Here is a 23,194-nt window from a genome sequence, read left to right on the forward strand (position 1 = left end):
AGTGTTGTGTGTTATGGCCTAAGAAATATTGCAGTCAGACCTTGTGAGCTGAATTTCCCACATGACTCCCAAATCCAAAAGTTTTGTCACTATCTTGATATGGTGTCTTGTAATCAGATGTGCACAGATTATGGTAAGGCATGTGTGTTGAAATTTTAGTTGATGTGTTTTTGTTTTTTTTTTTGAGACTCATTCTGGTTAAGTAAGGGTAAATGAATAGCAAAAAGCCGACCTGTATTTTATGCCTCTACAGATGGACTTCAGCCATCTGTGTTTGGGTTTTTAGGAAGAGAAGACAAAATGGTGGTTTTATATCTTTCATTCTGAATGAAAAACGTGTTTACCCCAATTTCAGGAGGTTTTCATGTTACTTTTGAAAGGTCATATGGTCCCTAATGTGCTGAGTAGGTTTTATAACTACACAGCCAGTGACACCCATTAAAACCCTGTTGTATAATTTCTATGTCACTTTGAGGTTTTAGGGACGTTCACATCAGGTGAACATGTTCAGCTCTCAGGAGAAAGATGATGTATTGATCGCCTTTCTCATCAGATCACACTAATGATGGCATGTTGATCCCCTAATCTATTTCAGCATCTGCATTTCTGCTAAGTTTTACGTTCTAGTTCATTCTCTGTGTGTGTCTTTGTGTGTTGATAGGGTGTAATCGGTGTGTGTTTAAGTTACCACTGTGTCCCAGTGATTTGATCTGAGAGCTTCGTTTTATTTCTGTAATCCTGTGAACCGCCCATCTCTATCCTTTCCTCCATCACTCCATCCAGGGGATTTGACTGCCATTAAGAGATGGCTTTTTTGGTGTGTATGTGTGTCTTTGTGTTTGTGTGTATGATGGAACATGAACACACACACAGTAAAGGGGGGGAGGGTGAAGTGTAAAAACCAACTGCATACACTTTTGCTGCAGACCTCTGTCAGACAGAAGCATCTTGTAAGCCTGCTCAGTTATGCCACGGAAGGTGTGCTGTGCAGACTGCTGGGAGATAGACAGGATGGACACATGCACAAACACCAGCATTTGGACAGTGACCTTTAATACACATGGATGCAACTGTCTGGAAAGATCTACAGGTATGTTGTTTCCATTTCTGTATCTTGACTTTCTAAAGTTTCTAGCAGTTACTATAAATGAGCTTCCATCAAGATTATATATGACTTTAACTGCATGTTTCTCCAGTTAAAGTAGAACTATGTCCTCGAACCTGGATCACTGTTTTTGACACATATCTATACAATTCAGAACAGTTCAACATTAAGTCCTGCTGTCCTCTTTTTATGCTATTTCAGACCTCTGTTAATCCTGGCATGCCCCAGACGAGAGACTACAGTAATGACTGTCATCACTTTCACTGGTCAGTTTCAATCCCTTCACTCGACTGTTTTTTTTCCGCCTTGGCTATAAAAATGGTCTCACAGTCCATACTGGCTTGGTGAAAAAAATATTTCCTCACACTGTAAATTCCCATATAATAATAATTAACAATGTAGCTCCAGTTGGTCTACTCCTGAACATAAAGATTTCTTTCAATAAATCATCCAGAAATTTGGGTTTGCCTTCATCAAATACTCTTCATCGACAACAAGCTATTGACTGATTGATCAGACTAAAAGGCAGAACTGAACCTGAGCTCAAGTAAACTGGATGAAAGGTGAAATCCCAGGCACAGACAATACCTATTGTTGTGGGCCTAATCTCTGATGTAAGCTGCTCTTTCTTAATCACATCACCGTTTCAACAGCAGTTGGAGAAGAGACGGTTTAGCCTTCAAACTGCCATTCAATGTAACTCACGCATTAGAGGAACTGATATGTATGTATTTGTCGATATATGTATATATACAACCCTGACAGATAAAGCTGGTATAGAAGATGGATGGATGGAATTTCAGATACCTCCCAGTTAGTGGTGCTAATTTGGCACCAGGTACTAATTTCATCTCACAAACCCAATTCAACTGTCAGCATTCCTGTTAGGATTAGAATTTTCACTGACCTTGCAAGATTGTGAGCTGCTCTAAAGTGACTGAAACCCTACGACAGCAGGTTGTCCAAATGTAGACCGAAGGGATGACCCTTTCAGCCATTGCCAGAGAAGTTAACCAAAGCAAGTCAGTCAAAGCAAGGGCCTCTACACTTCCTACTAATTTTTGAGAGCTGTAACTCTCAAAAATTTTAGGTGTAATCTTCTTTTGCAATTTCTTTTTTTTGCAATGGTTACTGTTCTCCAATTTTGATCACACACACACATGTGTGTGTACATGACTGTCCTGTCTACTCTCTACCTTAATTTGTTCAGCTTTGTTGTACTTGTTCTTAGCTGTTATCTCTTATGTGTAAACATTCTTAGGAAATAAAGCTGAGTCTCATTCTCGTATTATTGAAAAACATACACCATATACTGTATATGTTCTTTACCATTGTTACACCAACACATTTAAGCTGACTCCTTTTGTTACTCGTACGCCCAGTTAGTTACAGATCGATGGAAATACAGTCACAGTGTGTTGAAAGGAGGGGGGAAATGTTTTCAGCTTTAGTGACAGAGGGAATGAATCAGTTAAGTCAGATCTTGAAATCCAGCTTGTTTGAAAACAAATAACACCCATTTGTTTTGGGAGTATTTTTCTTAAAAACTAGTAATCAAATAGTGTTGCAGTAGAATATGAATTACAGGGAGCAATGGACAGTCACTATATTAAAAGCACTCAAGCCTGAATACTGGTTTTTGAAGAAAGATATATTATCGTTTGTCCGGCTCTACTGGTTCCTTGCAGCATATATTTTGTGCTGACTGCAGGGTTTTCATGTTGATATTCGTGTTCCCTCTCAATTTTGCTTTCAGTCTCTGTGCTGTGCCTGCTGCCCCAGGCGGTGGTGGCCCGCTGGGCATGTGTTCGGGCCTGTCCAGCATCCTGCTCCTGCACACAGGAGAAGAGTTGCAGCGTGCTGTGTGATCGCTCTGGCCTGGTTGAGCTGCCCAAAGAGTTTCCCTGTGAGGCCTCTGCCATCAACCTGGAAAAGAACAGACTCAAGTTCCTGGCAGAGAGGGCCTTTGGTACCCTGCCCTCCCTCAGGTCTCTCTCTCTGGACCACAACAACATCTCCTTTATTACCCCTGGGGCCTTCAAGGTCTGCTTGTGTTCAGTTTGATTGCATTTTTTTTCCTCTTAATGGGAAATAGAGGTAGTTAAGAGTTAGGAATATGTGGTTAAAAAAGTCTTATCTGTCCCTTTTTTCAATTATTTGTTTTGTAATTTAATTTACTGTTCCTTAGACTTTTTGAAAAAGAGTTGTAGCTGTTGCTTAAGCTGTGTTTTCTTGGATACTGTAAACAGTCAGCACATTTTGTTCTGTCCTCTGTGTGTGTGTGTGTGTGTGTGTGTGTGTGTGTGTTTGTGGCGTGTGTTATAGATAGACTGGAAAACAGAGAGCATGCACCTCTTGTCAAAGCTGCATTATTGTCTAGATTTTATTGCAAATGATGCATAGCAACTGTTACAGTGTTCAATAACTGTAACTCAAGTTGGAGCTCATGAGAAATAGCAAAAGCATTTAAAAATGCAACGGTAAACACTTCATCCATGTTGCAAAACAACATCTTCTTCCTTACCCAGACTGACATCCAGCACTATAAATAGTTTTGGTTTTATTTACCTTGACACAACAATGGAAGTGAATCTTTCTTTCTTTTTTTTGAATATTTATATAGTATAGTACTATATACTATATAGTATTATTTCTTGCATAATACTATATAGTGTTTTGTACCAAAGATGTAAAATTTGTAAAGATTTGATCTTTTTTTAGTGCTTTACTGTAAAACTCCATTCATTAACTTCATGTAACTCCATTTGCCTCCAAACCTGAGCAAATAAAACCAAAGCTATAAACATGATTAACTAACTACTGCTAGCTTTGAGTGGGATTTTGGGAATGAACTGCCTCTTCCAGAAATACTTGGCAAGATGCAATTCAAGCTTTCTTGATAGTAGCTTTAATTTAAGGTCTTGTAAATTAAACAGTACCTTGTAAACATATGTATTCAATTCTGAATATTCAACTGAATCTCTGTCCTGCAGGGCCTCTCTAACTTAGTGAACCTGAAAATGGCACACAACGAGTACATCAGTTATCTTCATACACGAACATTCACAGGCCTGAAGAAACTGATGCGCCTTGACTTGTCAGACTGTAACCTCTTCAACATCCCTGACCGCATCTTCATAGAGCAAACAGCGCTGAAGGAGCTGTTGTGCTTTCAAAACAACTTCAGGAGGATCCCTGGAGCCATCAGAGGCATGGAGAATCTGACTCACATCTACCTGGAGAGGAACAAGATAGAGGCAGTTGCATACAACTCCTTGCTGGGCCTGAGTAACCTCAAGTAAGTCACAGACTCAAAGTAGATCATGTAACGCTATCTCACTGGCTATTGAGTTAGTTATATGTTATTATATGATTTAGAGTAATTAACAGTATTTAGTTAAGTAGCCCTGATCTATGGACATGATATCATCATCTCCTTAAATCTCCACTTTTTATTGACACAAAGGCTCATAAAAAATTTGAAAATCCTGTAAAGACCTTCTCTCCTAGTGAGAGAGACTGAGTCGGGGTCTGCTACGAGGTTTCTGCCTTCTAAAAGGCAGTTTTTCCTAAAAAAAAATCCTAATCTGTTTTGGCATAGACAGTGAAAACTGTAGATGACTGGCTACTCAAAGTGCAGGTGTTCCAAAGTTTCAAGACTTGTATGGACAAAATACCTCTTCAGTTCAATCATCATTTGCCTACAAAAGATGAGCCACTGCATTAGAAAACAGCTTTGAGAAGAAGTGAAAAGTATAAGCCTGAATACAGAAAAAGAAAAGAAGTAAAGAGAGAAGTCAACTACAACTCCAAAGGTGCACTGGGTAAGAAACTAATTAACTGTTATGCCCTCAAATGCAGGTTAGCTCCTCCCATTTAATATATTGTGCTGTCACTAGCATACAAATGTAAAGTGTGTCAATATCAAGTAAATCCACTCCTGTTTTCTCGTGTTGCAATAACATTTACTAAAAAACTGCAGTGCCCTCCTGTTTCAGGAAATTAGTGAGCCTGTTTTAGAAATGAATCTATACCTTTGTGATCAAAGAAAAATCCACCATAACACCAGCCCAATCCTCTGAGATACCACTTTCTTGGGCTGCTGTTGCACGTCTCTTTCTTGGGTGTTTGCGCTTGGTCTTGTGTTGTCTTGTGACCTGCTAAAGAGCCTGGAAAGGAGGGTTTCGGTATCTTTGCTGCAGCTCAGTTATTTCCATCCTGCATTATTATTCTCTTGCGGTACATTTCGGGTTTTTGCTTTTTGATGTTGAAATATGTTTTTTGATTAAAAGAACATTAGTCTTTGTTGTTGTCCAGTCCTGATTCCTAAAATTTTGGGAGGTTGTGTAAAATGTAAAGTAAAAGCGCAATGCAGTCATTGTCCATCCATCCATCCATTTTCTATACCGCTTATCCGTCAGGGTCGCGGGGGAGCTGGAGCCTATCCCAGCTGACTACGGGCGAGAGGCGGGGTTCACCCTGGACTGGTCGCCAGTCAATCGCAGGGCCAACACACAAAGACAGACAACCACACACTCTCACACTCACACCTAGGGGCAATTTAGAGTAGCCAATTAACCTAATGTGCATGTTTTTGGTATTGTGGGAGGAAGCCGGAGTACCCGGAGAAAACCCACGCAGGCACAGGGAGAACATGCAAACTCCACGTAGAAGGGCCCAGACTGGGATTCGACCACTGCACCACCGTGCCGCCCGCAGTCATTGTGCAAACCAGAATCAGAATCAGAATCAGAATTGACTTTATTGCCATGTAAGTGGAGAGGTTTCACATTACTAGGAATTTGTCTTGGTGATTGGTGCATACATAGAACATAACGAATAACATATAATAGTAGAATAAAATAAAATAAAATAGAATAAGGTAAAACAAAATAAAATAAGTAAAATAAATATGGTGCTGGAGGTAGTCCTAAAGTGAGGTAGTGCAGGGTGGAAGTATAGTGCAAGTAGGTGAGGTAAACTGTGCAAATGAACAGCAGGTGGATAATGACATGAGCAGACATTAGTTTTTAACCAACTAATTTTATCGACAGCCAACTTACAAAGTGTTTCTGAGAGCAGGTAGTTATATCCATTCTACAATCATGTGTTTGACATAGTGGTGAACCTGTCCCCATCCTTGCTTGTGAACGACTGAGCCTTTCAAGGATGCCATTTTCATGCCCAACCATGATGTTATCACCTGTATCAATTACTCTGTTTTCCAAACAGTACAAAATTTTCCCAGTCTTTTGTGACTGTCCCTACTTGTTTGAATCGTTACTAGCATCAAATACAGAGTAAGCATACATTTACAAACAAATAACTACAAAGAAAGGCTGATGTAAAACATTAAATAAATTATCTTTGTATTGTTTTTTGTTTACTATATTAAAAAGGACTAATTCCTTGAGCTATCTTTGTTGCACTATGAAGGGCTTATTGTGAAAAAAATTACCCTAGAGTCCTTAGCTCAGCATTTTAAATATGTCTGTTTTCTTATTGCAGGTACCTGAACCTCCAGGAGAACCGCATCAACGTGATCCATGACCAGGCTTTCCAGGACCTTGTGCAGTTGGAGAACTTCTACCTGAATGACAACTTGCTGTCTGATCTGCCACGGCTTGCTTTTAAAGGCCTTAGCCGCCTCAAGATGCTCAACCTTGGGGGTAACCAGTTGACTAATGTGTCCAAGACCTGGTTCAGTGACTTGGTGGAGCTGGAGGTCCTGTACCTGGACAGAAACCAGGTGCTATACATCGAGGAAGGAACTTTTGAGAATCTAACCAGCCTAATCACACTCCACTTGAACAGCAACAACCTCACCAACCTTCCCTTCCCTGTTTTCCAGCCCATCTATTTCCTGGGTCGCCTCTACCTCTTCAGAAATCCCTGGGAGTGTGACTGCTCCCTGGAGTGGCTGAAGGAGTGGATGGAAAACTACAAGCTGGTGAGGGACATCCCTTGTGCCTCTCCTTCCTCTGTTGCAGGGTTGGATCTTAGCGAGGTGGTCTTCCCCAAGGTGAACGGCACATGCGTAGACCCTGTTGAGCTGAACTTAACCACCGCCACCTCAGAGATTATCTCAACCACAGAGAACCGCTTCAACAGCCTCATTTCCAAGCTGCTACAACAGGAGCTCAGGGAGGAGATGGGGAACAGTACAGAGAGCCTCCGCAATGGGACCTTGCTAGTGCCAGAGGATGGCCAGCTCTCTGCAGGGATCCAAGGGCAACAAGCCCAGGCAAACCAATCACTTCTCTGGGTCCTTGTAGTGTGGCTCATCTTTGGTTAGATTGGCCAGCCAGATATTCATGTCTGTTTTTCTTGCACATGAGAACTGTGGAAATGGGGTTTGCCTCCTGGCCCTGAAAGAACAGGGAATAGTTTTTCAAATTGCAGATGAGATAAAAGATATTTATCTAAGAAAGTACAAAGGAATTCTCTTCCTTGCATGTGTGGTCACTGGTGCGAGTCAAACATGCCAAACATAGGATATGGTTTTGTTTCTTTGCTGAAATCCAGCTGTGGCAAACTAAATATTTCCAGCTGTGTTCAGAAAAAGACTGACATTTCCATTGAGGAATTTATTTTCACATGAGCTGTTTATATACAATAATCTATGATATTGACATATGATATGATAAGAGAAATTCCAGTCTGTCCATGTCTGATGCATATCTTTTCCTCATTCATAAATTGCTATGCCAAAGCTGTATGACTGCAGGATTCATTTCTGCAGTCTGAGGCGGGTGTGATTTCAAACTGTGGATTATAGTGGCAATGTGGTGAAAATGTGTATGTGAACCTACACCTTTTCTTGCATAATACTCCATTATAATTAACTTTATGTGATATTCATAGCATTACATAGTTGGTTATGAGTCTTTTATTGCACATCATTCTCATCTAGATGCAAAGTTAAAGGAGATAAGAGCCCATGTATTTATCTTCTAAACAGATGTCCTCTCTGCTTAGTTCTGTTCATTCAACTCTAAATGTAGGTCTGCAGCTTTTCCATAAATGCATTAATCTTCTTATTGCATGCAGCTCAGTGTCATTGCTGCTTGTCTATGCTACAATGTAATGGAGCGACTTTCTCATTGCTTTTGCATCCTAGAATGGATCAATTTCCACTTATGGACATGATCTTTTCCAATACAGGAGGACTGGTGGTGTGATTTCCATATGGCAGATTGTGGATGGGGGAGGAAATACTGTCAAAGCATGTTTATTTTCTTTGGAATGAAAAATGTTTTCAGGTATGTTACATTTCAAATAAATAAACCGTTCTTAATTTGCAACATATTCTGCATACTGCAAAGTCTAAAATATATTATATATACACATTGTGCTCTGTGTAGGTGAAAAAAAGGTGAAAAATATCCCTGCTCTAATACCAACCACTGCTTTCTTTTTACCCTAGTGAATGTAAGTAGTTTGGCTGCCAGTGGTCAGGTTATTAGACACAACACTGTCTCGTGATATATTTTTATAAATAAAAAATTGCTGTTGAACTTCTGACATGACTGCTCAGTGAGTTGTTTCAAGTGGATGTGATTCAGTGAACACCAGTTAAAGAACCAGGCCAGTATGCAGATTAATGCAGTATTAGGCTGAGTGTAAGAGGCTGGTTAGAGGCAGAGTCGCTGTCTTCTTCTCTGCTGCTTCTGTGGGACTGCCGCCCTTTGTTAAAAGTAAAATAAATAAAAATATAAATGAACACAGTAATACTAAGTTTAATGATCCCATAGAAATAGTGTCAGTGCCTCGTCCTCCCATAGTCCAACTAGCACAAAATTTAAGAAGTGTTAATCAAAATAACCTCACAAAAATACACACTAGCGGTTATTTAGAACCAAAAAATAGGACAATCAGATGCGGATTATTAAATATACGATCCCTCCACTCTAAATCCCACCTAGTCAGTGATCTAATTATTGATCATCAGTCGGATATATTCTGTCCCACTGAGACTTGGTTACGGGATGAAGAGTATGTTAGTTTAAACGAATTAACTCCATCTGGTTATATTAACTATCACTCTCAGCCTGTCTCACCAAAACTGGAAGTCAGAAAAGCCAGTTTTATTAGCTGTTGTGTATCGCCCACCTGCTGCTGCTTACTCAGAGTTCCTGTCTGAGTTTTCTGACTTCTTATCTAGTTTAGTGCTCAGTACAGATAAAGTCATTATAGCAGGTGACTTTAACATTCATATGGATGTTGACTCTGACAGTCTTAAGACTTACTCTTAGATTCAATAGGTTTCCTTCAGATAGTAAATGAACCAACACACTGTCATAATCACACACTCGATCTGGTTCTCACCTACGGCCTAGAAACTAAGAACCTGTTAGTTGTCCCTCAAAACCCTCTCCTTTCAGACCATTCACTTCTAACTTTTGAGCTAACTCTAACAGACTTTACAGAAAAGAACAATAAGGTTTACTATACCAGATGCCTCTCTGAGAATACCGTAGACAGATTTAGGGATGCAATCCCATCACAGCTTCCATCAGCACCATGTACCAGTAAAACAGAGCGTACGCATTACTCCTGCAGAAATTGATTGCTTTGTCAACAACACTGCAGCCACTTTACACACAGTTTTAGATATAGCTAGCTCCCTGGTATAAAATAAAAAAAAAATCAATAAAGATCTCCCCACAATAGCCAATATACTGCCAGAAACCTCTTTTAATCCTTCTCCATCTCTGGACAGCTTCCTGCCCATAGACCTCCCTGAGCTGACTTCCAGCATTAACAAATCTAACCCAACTACATGTCTCTTAGACCCCATCCCAACTAAGCTCCTCAAGGACGTCTTTCCCTTGATTGGCGTTTCCCTCTTAGATCAGATCAACTTGTCTTTAACAACAGGTTATGTACCACAGGCGTTTAAAACTGCTGTCATTAGACCTTTACTTAAAAAACCTTCACTTGACCCAGACATCTTAGCAAACTATAGGCCGATATCCAACCTCCCATTTTTGTCTAAAATACTTGAAAGAGTGGTTGCAAAATAAGTTAACTGATCACCTACACAGGAACAGTCTGTTTGAAGTGTTTCAGTCTGGTTTCAGAGCCCATCACAGCACAGAAACAGCACTGGTTAAAGTCACAAATGACCTCCTCATGGCATCAGACCACAGACTTGTCTCCATACTTGTTCTACTGGATCTCAGTGCTGCTTTCGACACAGTAGATCACATTTTATTACACAGATTAGAACATGAGACTAGGATCACCGGGACTGCGCTACGCTGGCTCAAATCATATTTAACAGATTTCACTTTGTTCACATTAATGATGTTTCCTCTTCATATATAAGGGTTAGCCTCGGTGTTCCACAAGGTTCAGTGCTTGTGTCGATCCTGTTCACCTTATACATGCTCCCTCTAGGAAATATTATTCAGAAACATGGCATAAACTTTCATTGTTATGCTGATGACACTCAGCTGTACTTATCCTTAAAGCCTGAAGAAACAGAGCTGTTAGCCAGACTCCAGGCATGTCTTAAGGACATAAAGGACTGGATGACTTCCAATTTTTTATTATTAAACTCAGACAAAACTGAGGTCATTGTTCTAGGCCCCAAACACCTTAGAACTAGAATAGTTGATAATCTCTCTGGACGGCATTACGTTGGCCTCCAGTACGACTGCGAGGAACCTCAGTGTTATCTTCGATCAGGACGTGTCATTTATCCATCACATTAAACAGACCTCTAAGACCGCCTTTTTTCACCTCCGTAATATCGCTAAGATTAGGAGCGTCCTCTCTCAGAGTGATGCTGAAAAACTTGTCCATGCTTTCGTTACTTCTAGGCTGGATTACTGCAACTCACTACATTAGGTTAATTGGCTACTCTACATTGCCCCTAGGTGTGAATGTGAGAACGTGTGGTTGTCCGTCTTTGTGTGTCAGCCCTGTGATTGACTGGCGACCAGTCCAGGGTGAACCCCGCCTCTCGCCTGTAGTTAGCCGGGATAGGCTCCTGTGATGTTGTTTTGTTTGATTAACAATCCTTCATAAGGTGAGGGAAAGCAGCAAAATGTCCACGTTTCTTAAGATTTTGTAATTTTGTCTCGAAAGACAAATGATTAATTTATTATCATGTCATCATATCATTCAACATAATTTTCTGTTGATTGACTGATCAAACAATTGACTAAAAAATGTCAGCTCAAGTGTGCTCCACAACAAAGAGGAGTGTGTAAATTTTATGGATGTGTAGAATCACAACTGATCTATAAAATGACACAGCGGCCTCTATTATTGGAAGATAAGTTGATAGGAAGAGATTAACCTATGAATTGTTTTATTATTATTATTATATACTTATTATTTCTTAAGCAAAAAAATGTTTCTTGTTTCTCAGAACTCACTTTCTTCTTCTTAGAACTATTTTTATTATTTGATGGTCTGCTATGATAAAACAAAGAGAATTTTGATTCTTGAACAAAACAAGCAATGTGATTATGTACATAACTCAGGGAAGTATTTCCCTTGAACCCCCACCTTAAAGTGGTAGTTATTTTTGGGTCTTGACCGAAAGAACGAGATCTCGGATACCAACGGCCGAAATGAGCTTCCTCCGCAGGGTGGCGGGGCGCTCCCTTAGAGATAGGATGACGAGTTCTGTCACCTGAGAGGAGCTCAGAGTAAAACCGCTGCTCCTCCACATTGAGAGGAGCCAGTTGAGGTGGCTCGGGCATCTATTTTGGATGGAGGCCCCCGAAGAAGACTCAGGACACGTGGGGGGACTATGTGTCACTCGACTGGCCTGGGAAACGCATTGGGGTCCATCTGGAAGAGCTGGAGGAAGTGTCTGGGGAGAGGGAAGTCTGGGCATCCCTGCTCAAGCTGCTGTCCACGCGACCTGGTCCTGGATAAAACGGAAGATGATGGATGGATGGATTATTTAGTATAGCCATACTTTGCATCTGTGAGCACAGAGAGGTGACTGCACAGAGAGAATGAATAATGATTGGCCATAAAATAGACAGAACACACTAATCGTTTACTTAATGTCAGACAGGATTCCTAGTATTAATCTCGTATTAATACTCGTACCCTGCGTCTCAATTACTGCACTAACATTCAACCAAGCTACTGTTGTAAATTACCGTTGTATTTGCTTAAGATGGAGAGAATCTGAACTGTTTTCAATTCTTTTCAGTATTTTCATGTATTATAAAAATGGAACAGATTTTATAAACTGGTCATATATTTTGTTTATGAAAGTGAACTTAGTATGTACTGGAGTACATGAAATATCACATATGAGATGGAAATACCCAGATACCTCAAACTGTACAAGTACAGTACTAGTAGGGATCAATAGTAAGAACTGCCTGCTTACTCATTAAAGCTTGTTTATCGTGATGCAAAAAGTGTGTCCATATGGAAAACACATAAAAATCAGTCTATAGAAAATAAAATTCTACTTATCTTATTAAAGTCCTGTGAAGATGATTCGGACATTTCCATGTGAGTGAGATGAAAAGTGCCCATTTCACAGGTGATAACCAGCTTTGTGACAGTGTAACAGTGGTGAATCTGGATTGTCACTGAGTTGCTTTGTGACACCCACACCTGATCAGTCTGGACTTTGGGAAGGAGACATCGTTCATGTCAGGCTTCGTGTGCAAAGGAAAACAAAGGAGCCACTCCCAGCTTCACTTTCCGACACACAAAAGGAAATATATTTTAAAAACTGTTCATACTGAAGAACCTTTGTCATTGCAGAGTCATTTACACAAGGGCAATTGTATGTCAGTCTGTTATACTCATGTACATGGTTATTCAGATGCACACACTGCCTCTTATTCGCTTGCCAAGTAGTCACCTCTGCAGAATGAACAGTGTACACTTCCTCTGCAGACAGTCACACAGTTTCAGAATAAAAATAGCTTTTCATCTCATCCATTTAAAAACTTGATTGAAACACTGAAACTCCTGGACATCACATTTCTGAAATGGTAAATGAGGAATATAGTGAAATTGTTCCATTCTTTGAGCATGACAAATCAAGAGGAAAATCGATTTAATTTAATTCGTTAAAAAATCTTTTTAGAAATCTGTGATTTAAAAATGTCACTCAAAATGCGAGGGATGTGCATAGGCGTCAAGTCAACCTCGGGCTCTGCCGTAGTTCATGTTTATTTATTTATTTATTTATTTATTTTCTTGTCCTTTCTTACTTCCCTTGAATTTAGCCTTCCAAACAGCTGGAATGTTTTTTTTTGGGAAAGATATTTTGTCTTCTTTTCATTGTTAAAGGTTTACAGAGGGACATGGGAAACACAAACACCTGGGGACAACATAGAAGCTTGCAAATGTCCACATGCACAATAACCTCAGTCAAACCTCTAAAACATTAATGGGTTTATTTAGAACAGACAGTACCTGGTAGGTAGGTAGGTAGAAAGGTGCATATGTGTGTGTGATACTGTGACTCTGCCGAAGGCCAACAACAGGACACAGTCATGAGAGAATGTAACTCAGCATTACAGAGAAGAACAGGAATCAACAATGAAGAATGGTGACATGATCTATAGATGAGAAGACATTGTGTGTCTGTGTGCTTTTACTTCAGTCCGCTGATGGACAGAATGTCCACTGACAGCATCTTTCTACAGATGGTTTAGTACCACAGCACACAGTGATGGGAGGGGTGGTGGTGGAGACGAAGAGTGCTTGCAGGACAGGTAACAGTACTGTCTCTTTAAAACAAACATCTACAAAATGTTGTCTCCTAGCTAGGACAGACATGGCAATATTCACTTCTGTATGCTGTTTTCAAACAACAAATTGTCTGTGTCATCTGTCAGGGAAAGAGTCCAAAAATGGCAACTGCAGATTGTTTGAGCAGCGTTCATCCTAAGGCTGCATTCACAGTTTGCTGAAGGGGTTTTCCATCAAAAGTAGTGTAGACTGGGTTTCCCATCACCATTTGTTAATTGTTTTTCATGTATTTACTCTTATTTTGAAGAGAGAAAGGTGGAAGTTTGGCTGAGGAGAGGAGGAGGCAGTGGAGGCTGGAGCTGCAGGTCAGTAGACCCAGGACACAGGAACCCACTGGCTAGAAGTGCACACCAGACTGATGGACTCCTCCAGGTGTCTGATAGTCTCGTCGATCTCGTTGTTGATGATGGTCTGGTCGAAGTAGTGGGTGTACGTCTTCTGCAGGATCTCAGACTCCTTCTGCAGCCGCTGGAGAGACTCGTCCTGGAGTGGGAGGAGTAACAGAAGGTGTTAGACACTAACGAAGGTAGAGAGAGTGATGGAGAAATGAGAACACACACAGGGTGCAAAGAGAAATTCCTATGGCTCTTATATAGTGTGTGTTTAAGCTACGATGACAAACATGGTGAAATCTTGGTCATCAATTCTAATTCAGAAATCCACCTGTGGCCAGTTTGGAGCTTTGGTGACCAAAGACACTGCATTCACATTGCAGACAAAGTGGCCCAAATCACATGAAATTGGATCTTTTCTGATTCCTGCTAACGTGACAGCTGTGGGAACAATAAGATCAGAGATCATGTGGTATTTCTCCCAGTAAGCAGGCTTACATGACATCATTATTCATCAACTGTCAACAGTGGGGACAAATATGGACGATCACAGTAACAATGATACCGTTCATAGGAAAAAGTTCCTATCAAAGTCCTTTTTTGCCTTCTTGCCGTCACCAGTTCAATTCAATTCAAATTATTTATATAGCGCCAAATCACAACAGAAGTTCTCTTATACACTTTCCAATTATAGCAGGTCTAGACCAAACATTCATTTAATTTTTGTTACAGAGAGAACCAACAAAAACCCCACGAGCCAGCACTTGGTGACAGTGGAGAGGAATAACTTTTACCGTTACCAGAGCAAACACTTCGAGAGCTGAACGCCTGCACTACTGTTTTCTTCATTTTGATGATGAACTGTTGTTCAGCAGCATGCTTGCTGTAAATAAGGGTCATGGTACAGATGTGTTCACAGTGATCACAGATGTGGGTCACATATAAAGATGAATGTGAACAGTCAAGGCAAAAACGACACAGTAGTCATGGTGTGGAATAATGGACAGAAACATGTTTTAGTAGAAAATTAGGTCAGAGTGAAGTTAAGCTTTGATCTTTTGGATATATAAATTCATCAATTGATTGTCCTATTATATATTTGTGTGAAAAAAAAATGCATTTTATTAAGTCACACTGATGTTTGGCCATTGATCACCAAACTCTAATAATTTCATCTTTGAATTCAAGTGGATGTGTGTGCCAAATTTGAAGACATTCTCTCAAGGCATTCCTGAGATGTTGCATCACTGCGAAGAGGACTGAGAGACAGACAAACTAAAAACATAAAGCCCACAGTCACGGCTCTCATCGGCGCAGAGGAATGGCAAAAAACAAAAGAAAAAAACAAGTACCAGTGCTTCTATAAGAAATCTTTTTACAACATATCATTGTTCAATATATTATGTTACTGGACCGTGTGTATGGGCCTTCGCTCAGCAGAAAACAGGAAACAGCAAAGGCAGCACTAACTCTCTAGAACCACACAAACAAGCACATGGCAAGGAACACACACAAACGTAGTTAAAAATAAGACTACAGAGTCACTACCCTGTCAGGTTTTACTTACTGGCAGTGTTCGACACCACCTGGGCATCTGAGCGAAGTGCGAGACGAACAAACACAAGCATGCAGAAAGAAACGAGTGCAGAAGAATGAGAGAAGCAAATGCACACATGAAGAGCAGGCAGAGGGAGAGACCGCTGGACCACATGCACGCCGTGTGATGTAGTAATGCAGTAATGTGCCAGAATGTAAAATCAGTCACTTTCCAGGGTGTCCCCCCCCTTCACCCCTCATCAGATGGGATTTATTCACGCTGGAGATGTAAACCTTATAAAACAGGTCACGTTTATATAGTTTAATGCCTTTAACAGCTGGTGACTGCAGTTGTTTGGCACATTTGTCATGAACCACAACTGCAGATAAAACACATCTGGTGCTCAAGTGAATATTTTGTACAACAAGGCAGTTTGTGTGGGACTGAGTCAAAACAAGCTACAGTGTGTGTGCTCCTGGTAATGAGGCTTACTGATGTGTTTTAAATAGGTGGAGCTCCGTGGCACAGACCGGTGAGATATCATCAGGCTTTGACACATACACAATAATTGTTAGAATAATATACATGTGTGTTTGTGTTGGTGTATTCCTACCTCACTGATGCCTGGTGTGATTGTTGGGGCAGCAATAAAGACCACATATGGGGCAAACTCAGCTGTACGCAGGACCTTCAGGGCCTGTCAAAGAACATTAGAGGTCAAAAAATCATCACATTTGGAGGATGTTCACCCAGCTTTTTTTACTTTGTGGCAAATAAACAAATCACACATAAAACACAAAACAAATCTTGTTAAACTACTGAACGCTGTGGCTTCGTGGGACAGACTTCAAACTTGGAATCTTTATTTTTTCAAACTAAGCAAAGAAAAAAAATACGAAACGACTCAGGCTGAGGAAGAAAGTATGGAATCATCAACAAGAACAGCACAGAAAATAAACGATCAGTGCTTCATTGCACCTCCTTTAGCCTTCATGGTGACCTGAACTCTTTGAGGTATAGACTAAAGAAAAACAATATTTTTTTTACCAACCTAGTTCCAACTTTCTCAAATTGCAGTTGACAGCTCCCTTTTGCAGGATGGAGTCTTGTTATGGACCATTTTTTTCAACTTCCACCACAAATTGTCATTTGGAAGGAGAACGGGACTGTTTGCTGGCCATGTCATAGAACGGATATGCCTTTCATGAAGAAAAGCTCTGACACTCGTGAAAAATGACTTGCTCATCACAAAACAGTGATTTTAATGGATGGAATGAGAAATGAGTGCAAAATGTCAGTGTACGCCTATGCACTGACTCTTGCCATCTCCCCTGGTTCTTTACCTGACATGCAACCCCATATCATCAATGACTGGGGGAACTTTCTTCAGGCAGTCATCTTCATATGTTTCACTGAAGTGACACCAGATAAAAAATTCTGCATCATCTCCTTGGCCAGTGCACACACGTGATTCATCACTGAACACCACTCATCCAATCATCCACACTCCATGATTACTTGTCTTTTGCCCACTGTAACCTTGTTTTCTCCTGCTTAGGTGTTAATATTGGTTTTTGTTTGGTTTTTCTATGCACAAAGTCCATTTCCTTCAGCTAATTTCTTACAGCCTCATTTCCACCCATTTGTCTTTCATTTGTTTGGTTGTGCATTTTCTATTTTCAAGACATTTTGCTGTTAGTTTTCTATCCTGACACTTTGACATCTTCCGTGGTCCACCTGCATGTTTTCCCTTTATAATTCTCTGATTTTGTTTATACTTAGGCTCCAGATATCCACGTTGGATTTACATCTTGAAAGAGTTTTATAATCATTACCCAAGTCACAACAAAACTGTCTTCAGACAACCGTAATTTGGTGCTATATAAATAAACTGAACTGAGCTGAACTGAACTGAATTAGTGGGACCAAGTGCAACAGCTTGTTAAGGTGTAATAACACTCCTAATAACAAATTCTAATACACAAAATAACTGAATTTGATTTGTCTGAGCACTGCTCCACAAAGCCACAATGTTCAGCTGTTTAACAAAATTTGTTTTGTGTCAGATCTGTGATTTGTTTATGTGCTGCAAAGTAAAACCTGGATGAACATCCTTCAAGTTCGATGATTCCATCATTTTTGCCAGGGGTTGCATGCATGCACACTAACACCCACACACACACACACACACACACACACACACACACACACACCTGAGGCTCCACGTCCAGTATAGCTATGAGTCCAAGTTGGTGGATCTTCCTGATCGTCTCAAGCCGCGTCCCGTACATGGCATCCTCATGGCTGCCGTACTCCAGGTACTCATTGTTGCTGATGTCCTGCATCATCTGGTCATGGGAGACAAAGTAGTAGTTCTTTCCATTCTCCTCATCCTTCTTTGGAGGTCTGGTTGTGTCTGTGGGAGACCAGCAGACACAGGAGAGAGCATTTATTTTTCCTGACATCTGTAGTGGTGCTGATAAGTGCACTTCTGTGGAGGAACTTGACTGCATGTCTTACGTGGGATTGGGTAAGCAAATCTGTCAGGATGTTTGGTTATGAGTGTGTTCTTGATGTGTCTTCTGCCCACTCCATGGGCACCTGACAAAAACATGCAGTCAGTCAGTGAGGTCACTTATGAAGGACACTTACGAAGTTGTTTCTTGCTGCTCTGCTTGGCAGAACTTACCCAACAAAACTAGTGTTTTCCTCTTGAAATCAGGAAGCTTCACAACTTCTTCATATGTGACGAGATCTAGTTGGTCAAACACTGGAAGCGAAACAGTGAAAGACAGTAAGGAGATCTGATGTGGGGTTTGCTGGAAGAAACAGGACCTCTGGATAGAGCAAGGGAAACAGGGTGCACTAAAGAGTCTTAAACACATCTGGTAATATGCGGTTGAAGACAACAGGAAGTCCGGTCGTTTGTCAAAACGAAAGCAGAATAAAAACCTCAGAGGAAACAAGCCTAAAGCCAAAACGGTGAGTGGGATTGACAGCTACAAAGCTGAGATGATCTGTGGAGTGATTAATATAATCTTTGTGTTGTGATATTAAATAAATCTGAGCAGGCAATAATTCAGCCAATGAGAAAGAGGTTCATGTGCTGATACAATTCAGTGCTAGTTAACATACTGTATACTCAACCAATCAAAGCAAAATGACTCCTGTTGTTTTCAACAACTGCACCTGCTTGAATAAAGAGGGCTACATCCAACAACTCCACCTGATTGCTGATGTGAGGATTGTTTTTCACTTTCGCTGCAGGTCTATGACTACTTTGTAAAAAAGGAAGGAAAAGGATGGATTTCATTCTGAATACATCTGATTGAAAAGTATCATCAAGTCTGAACCAGTGCTGACATTAGTCAACTATCGTGATTGACAATGAATTATTTTTAATAATTATTATTTATACGTTTTTTGGAGAAATGCCAAAACATTCTTTGTTCTGGCTTATCAAATATGAATATTTGCTATTTTCGTCATTTTTTTCCGTCTTCTATGATCTGTAACTTTAAACATTCAATTTAAATGTTCCGGCTTGGACTAAGGAATTATGGTGGGCACTGTGTTCTTACAATTTACTGTCACAATTAATCAAGAAAATAATCTGTACTTCAGTCAATAATGGAAACAACTGTTACTTGCAGCCCTCAACTTAAGCACTGAATGTGGCGAATTGAAAATGACAATACAAACTACAGAATCTGTTTTCAAATGAAAACAAGGAAAAAATACATGAAGAAAGGAGTACTGGGGATATACAGTTTCAAACAAGAACATAAAGAGCTGACTCTTGCAGCTGGTTAGTAGATTCAAATTCAGTGTTCAAGGAACTGAACTGAAAGCAAATCCTAGGTTCATAGGTACTCCTGTGTACACCTCAATTGTATGCTGGCTCCCTAAATTGGTACTCAGTGATAAAACACCTAAATATAAATAATAAACTATTTCTTTAAAACAACTGTGTACAGATGATTGATATTTTATTCCAACTTTAGTGAGTGAATAGACAATATGAATAATATTAGTGCATTTTTTCTAACAGAGCTGTTCACTGCACAATGTGTTGTAGGCAGGAAGAGAGCATAGCAAATATTTCAAAGACTGCATTCTTTCACCTCCGCAGTATCACAAAGATTAGGGACATCCTGAGTCAGAAAGATGCAGAAAAATTAGTCCATGCATTCATTACCTCTAGACTGGATTACTGTAACTCCCTTCTATCAGACTGCCCCAATAAATCCATAAAGACTCTCCAGCTAATCCAGAACGCTGCAGCACGACTACTGACAAGAACCAGCATGAGAGACCATATTTCTCCTGTTCTGGCTTCTCTACATTGGCTACCTGTAAAATTCAGGATAGATTTTAAAATTCTCCTCCTCACTTATAAAGCCCTGAACGGTCAGGCACCATCATACCTTAAAGAGTTAATTGTACCCTATTATCCCACCAGAACTTTGCGTTCCCAAAATGCAGGGCTACTTGTGGTTCCTAGAGTCCTCAAAAGTAGATTGGGAACCAGAGCCTTTAGTTATCAACCTCCTCTGCTATGGAACCATCTTCCGGTTTTGGTCTGGGAGGCGGACACCCTCTCTATATTTAAGAGTAGACTAAAAACTTTCCTCTATGATAAAGCTTATAGTTAGGGCTGGTAGTTATGCTGCTATAGGCTTAGACTACCGGGGGCCCTCCCATGACGCACTGAGCTCTTTCTTCCTCTCCCTCTTCTTCTGCACACATTTATGTCCCATTAACGCATGCATTAGCACGAGTCCTTGTGCTTTCTCGTCTCGCAGGTTCCCATGGATCATGGTCAGACCTCCTGCTGCGGTCCTGCTTGAAACTTAATCATCTATTTTAATTCTATTACTATTCTGCTGCAGCTGCTACCATTATTATTGTTACTAATATTGCTATCATAATCACCATGCTCAAGGGGGGATGTATACTACAATATAATTAAAGAGTTTGGTCGGCATATTTCTGAGGGCTTTAGGATTGTCTTCACTCTGTTTGCATGTGAAACTGTTCTTAAACAACATTTAATAGACGTGATTAGCGAAGTCCTCCTGGAAACTTAAGTTAGCTACATTATGATACGCAGCTTCTCTACCTTAAAACTGTTAAAAATTTCACTTTTGGGTGGCCCCTTTAGTTTAACTGGTGGTTCCCCTTGTGCCACCCCTACGATTCTGGCACTGCCTCTGGTTCTCAGCCTCTGAAGCATTAGTCTCCATATAGCAACCATTTCAGGATGCTGACAAATGAAATACAACACCCAAAAGTCACTGAGCTCTCCTGTGCAACAAAGGGCTGCAGAGCATCTGCTGCTCAGACTGCACAGGCGCATCAAAGTAAACAGCTGCACAGAGTGAAGGGAAGATACCAGAGACTCCATATTTGGCTGCTATATGTATCACTGTCCATATGAGTCTGCTGATGAGCACACTCAACCAAACATGGATGAAAAAGATGGGTTAAGGTGAACATCACACACAAAGTCTGAAACACAAACTAAGCTACATGGTTTCAGTTTTGTCCCATCCTTCTGTTGTTTTTTGACTGTAACAACAAAAACAAAACTGAAACACTGGCAAAGTGACAGCTCACTTAATCTACAGGGTTGACAAAGAAAAGACAGCGAAGAAAATAATCAGTGGAAGACAGCTAAAGAGAAAGAAGGAGTGAGTGCTTGTCACTGGTTTTTACTTACATGCAGAGGCCGTTCAGTAGGAGAGAGCGAGAGAGATGAACAGGAGGGGTCACAACACGGTTCGGTTACAACAGCAGAATTACAAAATGTTACACACTAAGAGAAAGAAACAACAGCAAGGCAGCTGTGAAGCAATGCACAGTGCCAGCAGTGGAAATGAAAACGCACAGCAGACTTGTTGCTGTTGAAGAGCATGTTCACACCAACTGGAGACATGGCAGTGTGTGCAATGTGCTGTGGACTCTGCTGCACTTACAGTTACAGCTCAACGTTTCATTTTAAAAAGCAGATAACTAATTAGAAAACTGTTTTTGTTTATTAGAATTCTATAACATGAAATTATTCATTCAAATTTGTTAAACTGTATGTGATGTAAATATGCAATATTTTAACTTTGAATTGGAAAAACAACAGCAATCACGCAGAACAGTCTGAGGTTATTGGTACAGCTATTTAGAAACAATACCAGTATGAAAGTTTCCATATTACGGAGGCAGAACAGTTTAACCCCTTTTATAACAACAGTCATTTAATCAATTAACACCTTAGTCCACAGGTCTATTTTTTACAGTGGTCAAATGGTGCTAAACTGCTTCATACAGTGTTTAGTAAGGAAATTTGCCCAGATAAAATGTGGCGGAATGCTTCCTGATTTAAACTATTTAACTAGTCAGAATTAATGTTATGTGTAGTGGCAGTGAAGAAAAAACCACTGCATACGTCAGTTTGGTTTTGGTTTAGACATGTATCATGCACTTGATACTCCACGTGTCAAATGCTGCTCTGCACTCTGACTTGCAGAAAGAGGCCTGCACGACTCGTCAAGAGTACCAGAAGCACCTCTTTTGTTTACATTTATTTAAAAAGAAAAAAATGTCACTACACAGCTGTACTGTGAACCGCCACTTTAGTAACCATCATAATAACGTAGGGTTGGACTTGTTTTCTTATTATAATGGTAAAAAAGTGGTAAAAGATAGATGGACAGGGGAACAGATTTTGCAGAGAACTGTTAGGAAATATCTGAATGTCAATGCCATGCAGTCAATCCTAGTTAGTGCTAGTGGACTGTAAGTGTTAAACATGAACTGTGGTGACTGTGGATCCCATGCACTCATGCTTGGAGGACTATATGACTATTAAGTTGTGCAGTGCATACTGTTGAATATCAAGGCAGTTCCTTTTGAATGGACATTCACAAATGTGCCAGCCAAGGTGTCAGTGTACACAGTTTGATAGACATGCTTATCCACTGGACATTCAGATACACACAGACACTCAAATGCACAGGGGATATCTCATTCATCTCTTCTTATAATCATCTGAGAAAAACTACGTATGCGTGTGACCTAGAAAGTCTCTAAGTAATTAAGTAATGGTACACTCTGTCTACCATATGAACTTTATATTCCGCTACTGCTCACTGTGCTCCTTTGAAAGGCTCAGCATCATATGGATTAGGTTGGCTCCAGATACAGACGAAATATGCTGGCAAGTACACATTGAGGGACAAACAAGCAATCAAACACACCAACAGATTGGTGCACGCACTGTACAGTAGACTTGACTATACAAGCCACACCCACCTGACACCTCAAAGCCTGTGACAATGATTTTGCACATTTTATCTCCACCCTCACTGCTCCTTACACGAAACTCTCTCTCTCTCTATTATCCTGCTTATTAGGGATACTACTACTGTCAACACCTGCCTATCTTGTTCTTCTATGTAGTGCTATTATAACTAA

General features: G+C 40.3%; 2 protein-coding genes across 13 annotated transcripts in view; one reads left to right on the forward strand and one right to left on the reverse strand.

Moving 5' to 3' along the window:
• The first annotated feature begins 238 nt into the window (after window positions 1-238).
• Window positions 239-8,787, forward strand: nyx (nyctalopin). 2 transcript variants are annotated; one of them, XM_046404981.1, is made up of 6 exons: window positions 239-1,090; window positions 1,307-1,371; window positions 2,862-3,148; window positions 4,099-4,403; window positions 6,614-6,854; window positions 6,957-8,787. In XM_046404981.1, exons 1-6 carry the CDS (start codon window positions 1,065-1,067, stop codon window positions 7,398-7,400), a joined length of 1,368 nt encoding a protein of 455 aa, XP_046260937.1. In that variant the 5' UTR covers window positions 239-1,064; the 3' UTR covers window positions 7,401-8,787. The 2 variants fall into 2 exon arrangements, with proteins under 2 accessions (XP_046260937.1, XP_046260936.1); XM_046404980.1 differs by having other exon boundaries at window positions 242-1,090; window positions 6,614-8,786.
• Window positions 8,788-13,480: 4,693 nt separating this feature from the next.
• caska (calcium/calmodulin-dependent serine protein kinase a) overlaps window positions 13,481-23,194 on the reverse strand; it is a 120,323-nt gene continuing 110,609 nt past the window's right edge. For all 11 annotated transcript variants that reach the window (XM_046405125.1, XM_046405122.1, XM_046405119.1 and 8 more), the window contains 5 exons: window positions 18,414-18,494; window positions 18,245-18,325; window positions 17,938-18,140; window positions 16,338-16,421; window positions 13,481-14,338 (listed from right to left, as the gene is read on the reverse strand). In XM_046405125.1, coding sequence (XP_046261081.1) covers window positions 14,162-14,338; window positions 16,338-16,421; window positions 17,938-18,140; window positions 18,245-18,325; window positions 18,414-18,494 — 626 coding nt within the window. In that variant the 3' untranslated portion in view covers window positions 13,481-14,161. The remainder of the gene's footprint in view (window positions 14,339-16,337; window positions 16,422-17,937; window positions 18,141-18,244; window positions 18,326-18,413; window positions 18,495-23,194) is intronic.

This window comes from Scatophagus argus, chromosome 11, assembly GCF_020382885.2.
Source record: "Scatophagus argus isolate fScaArg1 chromosome 11, fScaArg1.pri, whole genome shotgun sequence".
NCBI lineage: Eukaryota > Metazoa > Chordata > Actinopteri > Scatophagidae > Scatophagus > Scatophagus argus.

What these genes read in the sequence shown, in the direction of transcription:
- nyx (XM_046404980.1), top strand. Translation starts at nt 1,065, where the DNA reads ATGCAACTGTCTGGAAAGATCTACAG. An exon ending in CTGTCTGGAAAGATCTACAG is followed by an intron (nt 1,091 to 1,306) that starts GTATGTTGTTTC and finishes ATGCTATTTCAG; the next exon opens with ACCTCTGTTAATCCTGGCAT. An exon ending in TTACCCCTGGGGCCTTCAAG is followed by an intron (nt 3,149 to 4,098) that starts GTCTGCTTGTGT and finishes TCTGTCCTGCAG; the next exon opens with GGCCTCTCTAACTTAGTGAA.